General features: G+C 47.2%; 1 protein-coding gene across 2 annotated transcripts; it reads right to left on the bottom strand.

Moving 5' to 3' along the window:
* Window positions 1-3,575: 3,575 nt before the first annotated feature.
* On the bottom strand, window positions 3,576-15,594 carry ACCSL (1-aminocyclopropane-1-carboxylate synthase homolog (inactive) like). Of its 2 annotated transcripts, none has more exons than XM_010333638.3 (14): window positions 15,041-15,594; window positions 13,442-13,548; window positions 12,951-13,021; window positions 12,504-12,573; window positions 12,189-12,255; window positions 11,155-11,252; window positions 10,830-10,907; window positions 10,382-10,482; window positions 8,566-8,655; window positions 7,769-7,814; window positions 7,528-7,669; window positions 5,074-5,216; window positions 4,834-4,987; window positions 3,576-3,715 (listed from the first exon to the last, which is right to left on the bottom strand). In XM_010333638.3, exons 2-14 carry the CDS (start codon window positions 13,451-13,453, stop codon window positions 3,633-3,635), a joined length of 1,155 nt encoding a protein of 384 aa, XP_010331940.2. In that variant the 5' UTR covers window positions 13,454-13,548; window positions 15,041-15,594; the 3' UTR covers window positions 3,576-3,632. The 2 variants fall into 2 exon arrangements, with proteins under 2 accessions (XP_010331940.2, XP_003920063.3); XM_003920014.3 differs by having other exon boundaries at window positions 13,442-13,501.
* Between the last annotated feature and the right edge of the window lie 807 nt (window positions 15,595-16,401).

The following is a 16,401-nucleotide window of genomic DNA, read 5'->3' as shown; positions in this document are numbered from 1 at the left end:
CAGGAGAATTGCCTGAACCCAGGAGGCAGAGATTGCAGTGAGCCGAGACCGCACCATTACACTCCAGCCTGGGTAACAAGAGCGAAACTCCGTCTCAAAAAACAACAACAACAACAATAAACTTAGATGAAATAAGCATGTTTTATTGAAAGGTACAAATAACTAAAACTGACACAAGATATAGAAGACTTGAACTATCACAGAAATTGAATTTATAAGTAAAAGCCTTCTCACAAACAAACAAACAAACAAGCAAACAAACAAAAAAACTCTAGTCCCTTATGGTTTTACAGCTGAATTCAACCAAACATTTAAACATTGAAGATGTTTTTTCGGACACAAACTTCTAGAAAATTGAGGAAGGAACAGTTTCCCAAACATCTATGAAACCAGCATTAATCATGATATGAAACTAACAATGCATTACCAAAAAATTATAGAATGATGTCCCTCTTGAACGCAAAATCGTCAAAAGGACGATGCATCACGACCAAACAGGGTTTATTGCAGCAATGTGAAGTTGCTTTAACATTTTTAAGAAATCAGTGTAACTTACCACATTGATAATCAAGAGACAAATCATCTCTACAGATGTAGATTAAAAACATCTAACGACACTGAACCCTCACACATGGTAAAACTCCCAGCAAACTTGCAATAGAAGAAAACTTTATTAGATAAAGGGTAGAATGAAAAATACAGTAACATTATACTCAAGAGAGGAAGATTGCACTCAATGCCGCTAAGATTGAGAACAAGGCAAGCCATCCTCTCTCACCACTTTTAGTCAACATTGTACTAGAGGTTCTTTTAAAAGAGCTGTATCTGTTGGGCGCGGTGGCTCAGCCCAGCACTTTAGGAGGCTGAGGCGGGCTGATCACTTGAGTGCTGGGATTACAGGCATGAGCCCCACACCCAGCAAGAGACTTTAAAAGCCTGTTGGAAAGGTAAAAGTGGAACAAACTCTAGTATTTGGATGGAGTGTTGGAGACCAGCCTGGCTGACATGGGGAAACCCTGTCTCTACTAAAAATACAAAAATTAGTTGGGCGTGGTGGCATGTGCCTGTAATCCCAGCTACTCAGGAGGCTGAGGCAGGAGAATAGCTCAAACCAAGGAGTCAGAGGTTGCAGTGAGCCGAGATCGTGTCACTGCACTCCAGCCTGGTGAGAGAGCAAGACTCCATCTCTAAATATGTAAATAAATTAAAATAAGATACAAAAATTATCTGGGCATGGTGGCACATGCCTGTAGTCCCAGCTGCTTGGGAGGTAGAGGCAGGAGAATCACTGAACTGGGAGGCAGAGGTGGCAGTGAGCTGAGATTGTGCCATTGCAATCCAGTCTGGGCGACAGAGTGAGACTATGTCTCCCCCACCCCGAAAAAAAAGAGCTATATCATGCACATGTATAGCCACCTTCAAGGATACTTTTGACTCCATTTGGACCATACCAACTCAGTGTGTTTGAATCAATGCCAAGACCTCTGACACAGTATCTGAAAATGTGTCTCGAACCTTTGACCCCTATAAATATATACATCTACATCAGATCTTCCAAAACCTTCCTTAGCTTACAAACCATGCATAAATACTCCCACGTGGGAGTGCTTCAGGAATCATCTCATCCTCCTAAATAAACCTCAAAACACTTATCCTTAAGCCTGAGAAGCACAGGGTTTTCATTATACCCACATTTCCTGACAAAACAAAAATAAAAGCATTGAATTTTTCATAGGTGAACTCCTTCTTCCTTTCTGGGATCATGTTTTAGGTTTGTGATCTCTGCTCCAGTCTGTGGCCCATGCTTGGTTTGACATTCTACTACCCGAATTGTGAGTGGGACAGAAGACAGAAACAGCCTTCCCCTTCCACAGAAGGCATCGCTCTTTCCAGCCTAGGGACAGTGCCCTCAAGCCTGGCTACTGGTTCCTATGACAGAGATCCCAGGAGCATATATGGTTCCCATCTTCACCTTCTCTTGTCTCATGAGCTCCTGCATGCTTCCAGTGAATTACCATTGTATTTCTAATAGCCACTGTCAATTTGTGAAGAATCTTTTCTGGTATTAACAAAACCTTGAAGAGTCAATGTATTGGCTGCTTCTTTTTGTTTTTTTTGTTGTTTTTTTTTTTTTTAAAAAAAAAAAGCTAGTGGAAGAAAACTGACATTGAAGAATAAACAAATTTGGACTTGGAGCAAGTAAGGCCACAAATCCAAGTGACCAACTAAAGCCACCAGCTGGCACTGTGAGCTCTTTCTTCATCCACAAAATGGTGGTAGTCTCTGTTCTGCCCATTTCACAGCATCAGTGCTCTAACATGCGAGGGCTTTGCAGAGAAACTGATGGGTGTTTGATTTGAACAACTGAAAACACTACAGATGAGATGGACAACCCCAGATGCCAGAAACTGAATGTGTTGCCCCAACATTCATATTTGAAATCCTAACCCCCAAGGTGATGGTATTAGAAGGTGGGAGCTTTAAAGGTGATTAGGTCATGAAGGCCGAGGAAGACTCCTCACACCTTCTGCCACATGTAATGACAGTAGGAAGATGGGACCCTCACCAAATACCAAATCTGCCAGGGCCTTGATCTTGGGCTTTCCAGCCTCCAGAACAGTGAGAAAGATTTGTTTATAAGCCATCATCAGTTTGTGATATTTTGACATCAGAAAGGGACTAAGACACCAAGTTTGTCAGATTTTTTTTAGAGACAGGGTCTCTGTCCCCAGGCTGGAGTGCAGAGGCATGATCACGGTTCACTGCAGGCTTGATCTCCTAGCCTCAAGCGATGCTCCCACCTCAGCCTCCTGAATAGCTGGGACTAGAGGCACACATCACCACACCCAGCTAATTTTATTTTTTGTAGAGACAGGATCTTGGTTGCTCAGGCTGGTCTCAAACACCTGGCCTCAAGCCATTCTCTGGCCCCAGCCTCCCAAAGTGCTGGGATTACAGGCATGAGCCCCACACCCAGCAAGAGACTTTAAAAACCTTTCGGAAAGGTAAAAGTGGAACAAACTCTAGCATCTGGCAGCAGGAATACCTGCAATGATACTCCCACCTGCCTCTTAGCAGGTCATGTGGAAGTGGATGTGATTTCCTAAGAATCCTACAGAACATTGCATCCAACACCTGGAAAATGCTCTGTCAGTTAAGGATGACTTCTTTCCTGTTCTGGCCTGTTCCAGACAGTATTCTGCACATAGAACCTGCCTTAGAATTTAAAATCATCCGGCTTCCAAAAATGATTATGAAGAATGTAAACAGGAAAATAAATTGGGCCTAGAATGTAAAAGAAGATATAATTTATTAGATAAAAATAAGCCATCTAAATAGGGGCCCAGAGAGCTTCCTTTATTTCTGTAGGTACCTCTAGGCCTTCCCACCCCAACCCCAATAAAAACATTTTGCATATATAATAGCTAGCAAAGACTAAAAAGATGGAAAGCTTCCAAAGACAGCAGGCACTCAGCTACAGGAGGGTGATGACTGGGTCAGATGAGACCTTCTGGAGGAGTCCACCATTTTCTCCTAACAAGAAGACACCCCAGACTTCTGGGCCAGTGGCTGACATTAGGGGGTCCCTGAGCAAGTGACAGGCTGGAGCTTCTGGTTGGGAGGCAGGCGGCTTACTCCCTCATTGCATCCTCCAGCTGCTTCACTATCAAATCCTGCTTCTGCTCCTCCAGCACCTCACAGAACCGACGCATGGCTAGAGGGTCCAAACGGGGACAGAAGAGAAATACGGTTTAGTGGGTTTGCAAGTAGGTCCCAGACATATCCAGGTCACGGTCAACCCTAAGAGCCTCTCACGCAGGGATCCTGAACTTCAGCCCTCCCATCTTTGGGATGGATTTCCAAGTCTCATGTTACATCCCTGACTTCTTTTTGAATACCATTGTTATGTCTGCCTGCGAGACATCTCAATGTCTCGTATCAAAGCCTGTACTCTGGAGCTTATGGCCTTGGCCTAATCAGTGTCTCTTCACTCAGTCTACCTTCTATACGAGCTCAAAAGAATTCTTCAACAAAAACCTTCATGAGAATGAACGATTCACTGCTATGTTCCCGGCAGCTAGAACACCATCTGGCATGTAGTGGAATGTGATAAATAAATGTTAACATGAATGTCCTATTCTCTATAAGCTCAGAGAATAATCTAAACTCTCTGGAGGTATGTCCCCCTATGGCATCCAGGGACGTCCATAGTCATCTGCCTGTCCCATCTCACCTAGGGCTGCCAGCCCCACAAGGGCAGAGTACTAATGTTTAGCTTGTGATCCCAATGCCTCACTCAATGGCAGTCACAGAACAGATACCCCAAATGGGTAATGAATGGACAGGTGCTTGAGATACATATCAGTTCTTGTTTGCAAAAGCACTTAATTAAAGATAGACATGGAGGCCGGGCGCGGTGGCTCAAGCCTGTAATCCCAGCACTTTGGGAGGCCGAGGCGGGTGGATCACGAGGTCGAGAGATCGAGACCATCCTGGTCAACATGGTGAAACCCCGTCTCTACTAAAGGTGCAAAAAATTAGCTGGGCATGGTGGCGTGTGCCTGTAATCCCAGCTACTTAGGAGGCTGAGGCAGGAGAATTGCCTGAGCCCAGGAGGCGGAGGTTGCGGTGAGCCGAGATCGCGCCATTGCACTCCAGCCTGGGTAACAAGAGCGAAACTCCGTCTCAAAAAAAAAAAAAAAAAAAGATAGATAGACATGGAAAGAGGGAATAAAGAAGGGCTAGATATATAGGATGTTTAAAGGCAGGGGGAAGTTGAAATATTACGTTGATGGGGCATCTTTAAAGGATCGGGAGGTCAGCTCCACTCACCCAATTTTAGCCGGGGGAGCTCATCTGCAAAGATGAGGCGGAACCAGCCTGGCTCCTTACACATGTAAGCTTTGCCACTGGATAACAACAGCTTGTGGTCCAGGAAGCGGCGATAGAGGAGCTGTTCTTCTTCAAATGTACAGGGATCCAGGTACTAGGTAGGGCAAAGGAACAGAGCTGAGCCCAAGACCCAAGTGGCAGGTCTGCCCAAGAACACTGGTCCTTGTTCCCAGAACTCACCTTTTTCAAGTTGATCCAGACATAGAGGCCGGAGCCACGGTTGTGAAAGGGAATCTCCAGTGCCTTCAGCTTAGCAGTAACGTATTTGTGAGCTTCCCGGAGCCGGAAGCGATTGGTGGGTAGGTACACTTTGTCGATCCATTCTGGATGGGTAGAGGAAAAACACTGTCTCAGATATTACCACAGAAATCTATGGAGAATTCCTTCCCAAATGCTCCCTTCCTGGGCTTTATGCAAAAAACAAGAAACAAAAACAAACCAGCCTCCTTCTGTCACCCAGGCTGGAGTGAGAGTAGTGGTACAATCTTGGCACACTTCAATCTCCACCTCCTGGGCTCAAGCAATTATCATGTCTCAGCCACCTGAGTAACTGGAACTACAGGCACACACCACCACACCCAGCTAATTTTTGTATTTTTAGTAGAGATGAGTTTTCACTATGTTGGCCAGGCTGGTCTCCAACTCCTGGACTCAAGTGATCTGCCTGCCTTGGCCTCCCAAAGTGCTGGGATTATAGGTGATAGCCACTGCACCCCGCAAGCTATTTCTAAGACTATTATATTCGAGCTGATGGTATCCACACCCAGTACACCCACTTCTTAAGCAAGGCTCCTGTAGAGACACGGAGCTTCTCAAAGTCTAGTAGGAAAGTTCCTTTTGAGTTTACAGCCCTGAGGCAAGGAGTCAATCCCCTAACAGGAGTGATAGCTGCTCTTGTCAACTGGGCAAGCAGCAGGGACTCACAGCTCCTACCTCTGGAGTCTGAGCCTCATACAGTGCAGTTGGAGGAATAGATGCATGCCCGGGGATGCTCTTGGCCCAACTGCCCTCAGCATTCATAGAACAGAACCACTTGGAGAGCTGTTAGAAGGCTTGATGCTCAGGCTATACCCCTAGATCATCTAAATCCGGATCTTTGAAGATGGAACACACATGTCAGTATTTAAGTTCCCTGGGAAACTCCCATATCCATCCAAGATTGAGGACGAGCATTCAAGGGTCTGGGATCTGGTTACCACCAAGTATCAAAGGTCTTGATATCTAGGGAACCAATCAGTTGGATTTCTCCAATCTACTTCTCTCCCCTCCCAGAGCTGAAAGCAAATTGTTTTCTAAACCAGCAAATATAATGACATTAGTTTGTTTCATCATATCCCAGCTATTAAGTAAAACTTCCAGCTTGGTGTCTGTTCTATTACAGGGAACCAAAGAAAGGGAGTCTCTTCTAAGTTTGGGCCGTGGCTCTAAAGGGGTAAGTCCCTTCTGAGGCCAGCATTCATTCGAGATCCAAGCAAGGGGAAGATGAATCCGGGTGCCACAGGCCCAGCCACACCAACTTGCCCAAATGGCAGCTCTCCTTTGGCCACCTTGGAAGATGAGATAATGTTGTATTGGAAGAGTCAGCGTGGTTTTTTTGTTTTTGTTTTTAATAATCTTTGTCTAAAGCAAACAGGGCTTTGGGGAAGGCAAATATATATTCACGTAAGTACTAATTTCTGAAGTTCCTACCTTCACAACTTAGAGTAGGATTCACCATCCACTTCTAGACAGAACACAAGCTATCAGAAATTAAAGCTCATCCTGTGTTTTTGTTATTGCTATTGTTTTCATATTTTGCAGGGTTTTGTTTTGTTTTGTTTTGTTTTGAGATGGAGTCTTGCTCTGTTGCCCAGGCTGGTGTGCAGTGGTATGATCTCGGCTCACTGCAACCTCTACCTCTCCGGTACAAGCAATTTTCCTGCGTCAGCCTCTCAAGTAGCTGGAATTACAGGCATGCGCCACCACACCTAGCTAATTTTGCATTTTTAGTAGAGGCCTGGTTTCACCATGTTGGTCAGGCTGGTCTCGAACTCCTGACTTCAAGTAATCTGCCTGCCTCAGCCTCCCAAAGTGCTGGGATTACAGGTATGAGCCACCACGCCTGGCCTTGTCTTGTGTTTTAAAACAGCACCTCCGTCTTCTATCTACACCGTGCTGTGTTATCCGACCTCTCTTGCCCTCCTTCAGTCTTCACATCTTGCCACAGTTAAATCTGAGACAGCAAATAGGGTCTCGGTATATATTTTTTTTGAGACGGAGTTTCGCTCTTGTTACCCAGGCTGGAGTGCAATGGCGCGATCTCGGCTCACCGCAACCTCCGCCTCCTGGATTCAGGCAATTCTCCTGCCTCAGCCTCCTGAGTAGCTGGGATTACAGGCACGTGCCACCATGCCCAGCTAATTTTTTGTATTTTTAGTAGAGACAGGGTTTCACCATGTTGACCAGGATGGTCTCGATCTCTTGACCTCGTGATCCACTTACCTCGGCCTCCCAAAGTGCTAGGATTACAGGCTTGAGCCACCGCGCCCGGCGGGTCTCGGTATATTAAGGGCACATCGGAGCCCAAGCAAATCCAAGAGTTCCCCATAGCCATGAGGTCCGGCCAACATGCTGGCCTGCACCGGAGCTCAGTACCTGTGTTCTGGAGCAGTTGACACAGCTTGTGCTGGGTGATGCCAGAGATGCTGTGGAGGTAGCCGAAGGCACTGACCACAGAGGCTACCTCCTTGTTGTGGGTGTACAGAGCACCGAAGCGGAAGCCAGAGATGCCAAAATCCTAGATGAAGAAAAGTGGAACAGGAACAAGTGTTTTGTCTGCCTTCTATTCCTGGCTCCCTCCTCCTTCGCTAGCCAAGGAGAAAAGGTAATGGCTCACCTTACTGGTACCCCAGATCACGTGGGTCCTGCTGCGATCAGGCAAACTGAAGAAGAAATGGAAAAAATAACTAAGGTTAGAGAGAAATAGTTGATGAAGCTCTGGGGCCTACGAGGGGAAAGTGGACTTGAAGTTCTTCCTAGAGAGCAGGGCCTACAGGGCCCAAAATTCAGGAAACAGTTGTCCCAGTTAAGCCAGGAAGTCAACACAAGGTATCCCTGAAGACCTAGCGTGAGCAGCACCTGAGTGCCCACTGAACAAATCTAGGACCTTCAGCTTGATGTATGGCTCTCCTAGAGCCTGGCCCAGGCCACCTTCTTAGCAGTTGGGTCACCATCATTTCTAGAACATGCCTGAGTATTTCTTACTGCCCCGCCTTTGGTGAAGTGGTTCCTTCTGCCAGGCACTTCCATCTTTTGCTTTGATTGCTGGAATCTCATCTCTAGGGCAAGATACCATGCTTCAGAAGGTTCTGCCCCCTTTTTCTTTCCCTGTAGGAGCCTCATAAATGCTCCTACCCTGGCATTTTATGAGCCTCTATTTTGACCTTTGACAGTAGACTTTCTACCTTGACCTCAAATTATCTTGTAGACAAAATAGCTTATAGACTAGAAGACGTTTAGGGGGAAAGATGCTGCTTTGCTTGTATTCACAGCCCCTGCGGGCAGTTAACTCTGTGCAGGGGCAGTTAACTCTGTTCCTAGCATGTAGGCAGTTAAGTTCATGTCACATGAACTCACCTTGCAAAACCAGAACCTTGTGGTTCTCATTCCCAACTCCAGCTGAGACCAACTCACCTTGTCATGCTGAGAACACTGTGGAATGTGATAGATTCATCAAAGACAGACAGCATGTAAATCTCATCTACGATCACATGTAGATCATGCCTGTAGATGAGACGGAAGAAGGAGAACAAGTTCTTGCTTCTCTCTGTCATCTTTTGTCTTTGCGTGCTTTTTACAAGCATCTTTGTCGTCTTAACTCATGTCTTTTATGGTGTTCTCTGGACACAGATCATGCACTCCTACTGCTCCAGCAGCCCATCTGAGCCTCCAAGGGGTACAGTAAGGTAGATGGGGTGGTACACCAGAAGGGACACTTAGACCTGGCTTGGGGGTACTGGAAAGGAATAGGACCCAAAAGACACATATGAAAGCGTCTTGTCTAACCTTAGCTAACCATTCAACCATCAAGCAGAGACTATGGGAAGAGGCTGGATGGCCCAGAGAATGTTTAACTGGTAGAGTCAGGAGCTCCTAACTGCATATGTGCCTCATTCATTCTCTCAACAACCCTCAGTACTGTCATCTTCATTTCAGATGAATAAACTAAGGTGGGCCAGGTACGATGGCTCACGCCTGTAATCCCAGCATTTTGGGAGGCCAAGGTGGGGGGATCACAAGGCCAGGAGTTCAAGACCAGCTTGGCCAACATGGTGAAACCCTGTCTCTAACTAAAATACAAAAATTAGTTGGGTGTGTTGGTGCACACCTATAATCCTGGCTACTCAGGAGGCTGAGGCGGGAGAACTGTTCGAACCCAGGAGGCGAAGGTTGCAGTGATCTGAGATTGTGCCACTGCACTCCAGCGAGACTCCATCTCAAAGAGAAAAAAAAAAGGCTCTTTACAGGCTCTGCACTGTAAAGTCAGTTCCCTCCATTAGCAGGTGCTATAGCTGAGATGTGAACCCATTCTATCCAATTCTTGCCCACCCCCTCTAGCATTTTTCCTCCTGACCCCATGCTGCGCCATTCACTGGTCTGGGTTAGTCATGAAGTTTGACTGAGTCTCTTTCTAATGGAAAATGGAAGGTTATCTGCCTTAAGTAATAGGACTATTTCAGGACTCCAGAGAAAACTGAGGTTAACGTGCTTTTAGGAAAGGATCGTGAAGTCCTGCAGGAACACGTCTTCATCGCATCAAGGTCTGAGAGTCTCTTCCTCAGCCCCCCAGCCCTGCCTTTGGAAATGGATGCTGGGAGAAAGTACTTAAGCTTAAGTAGAAAAGTAACAAATCATGTATTTGTAAGTGACATTTTCCTCAGAAAACAAAACTATATTTTGACTGTTACGTAAATGTCAATACATGGACAGAGGCTAGAATGGAAATGGCAGTAAGTTTGAAGTGGTAGGTACGTGGTTACGTTTTCCTTCGTTTTAATTTCAGTTAGCTGCACATAACTCTGAAAAGTATGGTAAGTAAAGTGAGAAGATTTAGGGTAAATTACCTTTTTTTTTTTTTTTGTAAATTCCTTTTTGAGACAGTCTCACTCTATTGCCCAGGCTGGAGTGCAGCGGCACGATCTCAGCTCACTGCAACCTCCTCCTCCTCCCGGGCTCAAGTGATTCTCATGTCTCAGCCTCCCAAGTAGCTGGGATTACAGGCACCTGCCACCACGCCTGGCTAATTTTTGTATTTTTAGTAGAGACAAGGTTTCACCCTGTTGGGCAGGCTGGTCTCAAACTCCTGACCTCAAGTGATCCACCACCTCGGCCTCCCAAAGTTCTGGGATTACAGGAATATGCCACCAGATCTGGCTCGTGACTTCTTGACTATAAGTGACGGGAACCCTTTCAAGGAACATCACCTAGTCTCAAGGGGTGGAACTCATACCTCTTGGCAAATTCCAGGTATTTCATCAGCGCGTCTGGGGAGTAGATGTCACCCAAAGGATTCTGAGGGTTGGTTAGCACAAGGCCTCGGACATTTTTTCCCTAAGAAAAACCCAAACGTAACTGAGTTAATACAAGTTATTTCGATCTACCCTAAATTCAGCCAAGGATCCTTTACAGGTCAGGACATCCAGGAAGGCCTATGTAGGATCTTGAAGCAGCAACTACTGTAATGCCCACAGAGGGAGAAGAGAAAGGAAGTCTGGGGCTGCCGTAACATCCCATAGGACTCAGGGATCCTAGACGGACACATCCCTGGATCGTTCACTGTCTCTTCTGACTTCTGACAGCCCACCAGGTCTCGGTGAACAAGCAGTACCAGAGTTTCAATACTCAAATCCCTTTTAGGACCAGCAGCGGTCACCCTAAAAATGTGGTTCCCTCCTTACCTCAAGCCTAGCTTTAAGCAGGGCTTCCTCTAACTTGTCCACAGTGAGCTGGAAAGGATAGGTATGTATAACAGTGATCTGGAAGAGAAACACCACGTAAGAAGTGTCTCTTAAAATCTAAGCCTTGATTCCTCATTCCCATAAACCCCAGACAATCCTCTGCCTTCATACCAGGGTGCCAGCCCACATGCCCTCTCCACCCCAATTTCTCTACCTCTACCCAACCACTTAGATGGGTAGAAAGCAAGCCCTTCTACTCCTTTAAGTGTCCCCAGAACAGTCCATTGCCTAGGGGTACAGAGCAGGGAAGAGGCCCCATGCGAACCTCACTCTCCAGGTGGACAGGAATCAATTGAACCTTCGCGTACAGGCGGGAGCTAAAGGCAAAACCACCATAGAAGGGCGTGGGGACCAGGAAGGCCTCTGGAAACAGATACAGAACCATCAGTCCAACGTCTTCCAATCAGAGCCTGCTGCCAGGCTCCCCAAACTAGCAAAGCTATCGACAGAAAAAAAAAGTCAGTTTCACGATCCCTTCCCAGAGGATTAATGTTCTTAGGTTCAGGTGCTATGGAAGTTATCCATTATTATCGACATCACTGGGGGAAATAAAACTCTAGTTTCTTTGTAGGTACACTAGAGACGAAGAGGGCAGAATATTATTGTGAATGGCTCAGAATTCAGGGCACAAATCAAGCTAGGCTCACTAGCAGGTGGAGCAATGGTTATTAGGAAAGCCTCATCTGATCCAGGCAAATATCAGATGTCAAGGTCCATGCACAAGGAGGGCTCCAGTCATTTGGACCTGGTGATCTCAAGTTCTTTTCTTCCCATCTGTTTGGACTTACTGGGGAGCTAACAGAAGACCTGCTCCTTTGCATGAAAGGGACCATCTTAGCCACTTGTTTTGATGCATCCAGAGCTCTTTAAGATTAGAGCCTCTTGCTTAAGCATTGTTACGGGGGAGGTTGAGAACAGTCCTTTCAACCTTGTTTGATCCAGGATTAGTTAACCTTTCTTTGAGGAGATAAGAAATCTATATTGTCTGAGTCCGTTGCCAGGGCTCTCTGTATCGCTGATGAGCCCAACCATGAACATAGTAGTAGCCAGCTTCCCATCGGCATTCCTGGGGCATACCTCCTTGAGGTCCGTCACGTCTCTCTTCCATTAAATGGGGCATCCAAACCCCTTGCTCCCACAGAAATGGGAAGGTATCCTAGTCAGTGTGGGAGAAGCCCCAGCACGTTGGGGGGAAGGCCTTGAGTCAAGATGCTCTTCTTCCTCAAAATCCAGTGCCCATGTGTTCCTACCCATGTGCCAGTATTTCACTGAGAGGGAAAGCAGAGCCCACTGACTTACCGCCTGGGTCACACAGAACCATGGCCAGGGCAGAGAAGACAGAGCAGCAGCCATTTAGAACAACCACCTGAAGACAACACACGAGAGGCAGAAGTCAAAACCAATACCCGTGTGAGAAGGGGTAGCCATGCTTTCTCCATCCCCCTGAGCAGGACAGGCACAGGGAACGTCCTCAGCTGGGACACACTGGCCTTCACACTGCTGTGACCCTGAGAGTCTCCACTGGTTCTCCTTGTACCCCCTAGAAAGGGCAGAGCATCCTCCAAGAATATAGCCCTCCACCAGGGTGACAGCAAGGCTGGGAAACTGACTCACGTTTTCTGGATCAAGGCGGGCAGGTGCCCTGCAGTAGTAGGTCAGGAACCTGGCCACTTCTTCCCGCAGGCTGTAAACAGACCCAGAGAGACCCTGTGGTTCCCGGGCCCCTTTCCTCACTCCTGGCTTAGATGGTCATTGTCCAACCTAACAGGGACCTTTACTACCCAGTCCAACCTCACATTACAGAGCTACTGACTGAGACCATCAACTCCCCAGGTCACACAGACAATAAATGAGAGTTGGGACAAGAACTCAGGCCTTTTGAATTATTCCTACTATATCAGGCTGCCTCCTGATGGAGTTTTGCTCTAGGCATTTTCTAGAAATTATTACTCAGAGAGATAGGGAGGTAACCAGCCAGGAATTTGGTGCCTTGAATCTTCCTTCTGGATAAGGACAGCTGCCTGTGGGACCAAGAGACCCTAAATTCTGAAGGTCACTTACAACGGCTGCCCTCTCCAATCAGGGTACTGCAGCAAGGCCTCCTCAACGCAGTTCATGTCACTTTCTTGCAACTGTTGACAAATAGAACATGAAGACAGGTAGGCCAGGGAAGTCCAAAAGGCCTCATTCTACTCCTAGTTCGTATGAGTGTTTGCCCTCCACATACATGGCCTTCCAGAAAGGGAATGGGTATATACTGCATGCTCCTTAATGGAGGCTGCCATCTTGTCATAAATTACACAGATACCTCACTGGGAAGTATTTGACCCAGAGGTTCCCATAGCAACTTACCCACCATATACCTGATCAGAGAACACCTCTGGATGGTCAGCAAGGCCAGGAGGTTAGATGTGATATTCTAGAAGCTATTTCTCCACTCCTTTTCCCAAGCTCCTGTGTCTTACCCCAGTATCTATCACAGCCGAGATGCACACTAGGGGGGACTAAGCCTTAAAGGAGTGGGTCCCAACACAGCCCAGAACACAGCTTACTCTTTCAGCCATCAGGTCAATGCAGAGCTTGTTCTCACTGGTGCCAAGGTTAATGAAGCCCTGGAGATGGAAGGAATTGAAGATCAGTTTGATCCTCTTGTTCTACCCTAGATAGATCCCTCGAAACATGCTAATAAATATTCATCTCGGACTAGTTCAAATGGAGATCTCACTGCCCACAAGGCAATTCAATCCATGTCTGACAACTTTAAGTGTCAGGAAAGCTTTCCATGAACCCAAAATAGTACAGCCTGCAAATTTCCTCCGTAGAGCCACATAAATAAGTTATGTCCTATCAACCAGTCATTTGAGTTCTTGTTATGTGCCAGACACTAGACCAAGTGCTTCACGTGAGTTGTCTTAATTCCTGAGAAGAAGGTTCTATATGATCCAATTTAAAGAGTGAAGGTTAGAAAAGTCAAATAACCTACTGGCCATGTGACCTTGGGTGATAGGTAGAACTCTACCTACCTGACGCCCAAGCCTGGATCCTTAATCTCCAAAGCCCCTACCTACCTCTGCAACTTCTCCTTACACATTAGGGCCTTCTAAGTTATTAGAAGAGAACAGAGATGGGAACAGAGAGAAAGGCATAGCTAATGTTACCCTCCACCCTCTGTCTGGAGAGCTGCTCGGGACTCCACTTTGCCGTAAACCTTTCTTCAGTTCCCTAACACCCTTAGGGTAACCTCCTTTTTCTTTTTCTTTTTCTTTTTTGATATAGGGTCCCACTCTGTCACCCAGGCTGGAGTGCAGTGGCACAATCTCAGCTCACTGAAACCTCCACCCGCCAGGGTCAAGTGATCCTCCCACCTCAGCCTCTTAGATAGCAGGGACTACAGGTGTGCACCACCATGTCTGGCTAGTTTTTGTATTTCTTGTAGAGATTGGGTTTTACCATGTTGCCCAGGCTGGTCTCGAACTCCTGAACTTGAGCGATCCATCCACCTTGGCCTCCCAAAGTGCTGGGATTACAGGCGTGAGCCACCACGCCCAGCCCCTTAGGGTAACATCTTAACACCTCCCATCCATCTCTGTCCACACCTCCTGCCACAGCACCAGTGGTCTCTACTCTGGCCACTGGACCTCCTTTCCCAATCACTCCTAGCCCTTCCCATCTTAAAGATTTCACATGTGCTGTTTCACATCTGTCTGGAGGGTCATGGCCATGGCCATCACCTCGTGGCTGGCTGATTCAGCCTTTAAGACATCTTCCCAGACCACCTGAAGTGGGCATCGCTTTCATGCTCTTGGGGAAGTTATTAATGCCTGTGCCCCAGTGGCTGACTCCATTCATCACTATGCTAAGTTCCATATGGGTAGGCTTATTTGCCCCTGTGACCACAGGGACTGACTCCTAATAATTAAGAGCTAAGATTCAGGGAGAGGGAGGGATTTGGGGCTGGATGGAATTCTCCAACTTTCTGGGGCATGTCATCTTATTTTTTCAGTTACTCCCTTATCTGCAAGATGACAAGAGTACCCATTTCATCAGGCTATAAAGAATGAGAGCACATAGAACACCTGGCACAGGACTCAATAAATCCAAGTGACTGGAGCCCATGAGGACGCTGCCCATCCTCCACCCCAAATTCTCACCAAGGTGTTCTTATCCTTATGATATTTGTCTTTTTGGTAGGCATTATAGTCCTGGAAGCTCGACCGGTAGAGGGCAGAGATGTCAGTCCCACGGTTGGACAGGTCACGACTGACAAAGGCAGCTTCACAATCACTCAGTTGGGGAACTGGATCAAGCTGCCCAGATAGTTGAGTCCCCTGCCCATATCTGACATCACCCCTAGAGTCCTCGGAAGGAAGAGGCACTTGGAGCTGCAGGCCACTCGTGGCCCCAGACTGTAGGAGGTTGATCATCTGGCACAGTAAGTGACTTAGGAGGGCTTCCTGCTCACGGATGGCCTGCGTGTGCCTCCGTTCCTGCAGCAGGCCCTGCCTGTTCAGCTGCACAAAGTGCTCCCTCACGGTCTGCTGCACGTGCCGCGCCACCTCCAGCAGCTGGGTATAGATGCTCTGGTCTCGGAGGACCTGGCTTCTCGTCTGGCCAGAGGGCACAGGAAGGGTATCTGACCGATGACTCATACTCCAGGTATCTGTACTGGCCTCTGCAGGCTGCCGGGCACCTACAGAGAAAGAGACCATGCATTGGAGCAAAGGAGGATCTCCTGGACCCTCAGGTCCAGAAATGGATGGAGACAGAACAGATCTCAGGCTGGTTCTTCTCACTTCCATGCCTTGGTTATACGACCAGATTGGTTCAGGAAGAGTTACCTACTTGTTCGGGCAATGAGTACGTGGTCCCAAGCCTGGACACTGTGCTCTACTTAAATGGCATTAGAATGTGTTCTGAGGAAGACTCTTAGGGTCCACTGTGAGAGCAGGAGGATATGAACAAGGAAACTCCGGAATCTCCACCCTGTTCCTCAACCTGAGCGGCTCCTGCTTTGTCCAGTTAAATAGGAAAAAAGGGTTTCTACTGTTCAGAAACAACCAGCATCACTACCCACTGAGTAAAACATTCTGCTAGAATAAACTACCGCCTGAGGGCCAGATCTGGCCTGACACTTATTCTTGTAGATAGTTTTATTGGAGCACAGCCCATTCATTCATTTGTGTCTTGATTATGGCTGCTTTTGTACAACAATGGCAGAGTTTAATAGTCGTGACAGAGACCATACAGTCCATGAAGCTAAAATAGTAACTGTCTGGCCCTTTATAGAAAAGGTTTGCCAAGCCCAATACATCAGCCCTTCTTTTTGCCTGTTCTTCTCCAGGTTGGCCATACCAGATACTCAAAGCCTTTTTTTGAGACGGAGTTTTGCCCTTGTTACCCAGGCTGGAGTGCAATGGCGCGATCTCGGCTCACCGCAACCTCCGCCTCCTGGGTTCAGGCAATTCTCCTGCCTCAGCCTCCTGAGTAGCTGGGATTACAGACACGCACCACC

This window comes from Saimiri boliviensis, chromosome 6, assembly GCF_048565385.1.
Source record: "Saimiri boliviensis isolate mSaiBol1 chromosome 6, mSaiBol1.pri, whole genome shotgun sequence".
NCBI classification, from domain to species: domain Eukaryota; kingdom Metazoa; phylum Chordata; class Mammalia; order Primates; family Cebidae; genus Saimiri; species Saimiri boliviensis.
The sequence above is the reverse complement of the archived record's forward strand: the minus strand, read 5'-3'. Positions and strand labels throughout refer to the sequence as shown.

What these genes read in the sequence shown, in the direction of transcription:
- ACCSL (XM_003920014.3), bottom strand. Translation starts at nt 15,538, where the DNA reads ATGAGTCATCGGTCAGATACCCTTCCTGTGCCCTCTGGCCAGACGAGA. An exon ending in TTGACCTGATGGCTGAAAGA is followed by an intron (nt 13,022 to 13,441) that starts GTAAGCTGTGTT and finishes ATTTGTCAACAG; the next exon opens with TTGCAAGAAAGTGACATGAA. An exon ending in GGTTCTGTGTGACCCAGGCG is followed by an intron (nt 11,253 to 12,188) that starts GTAAGTCAGTGG and finishes ATCTGTTTCCAG; the next exon opens with AGGCCTTCCTGGTCCCCACG.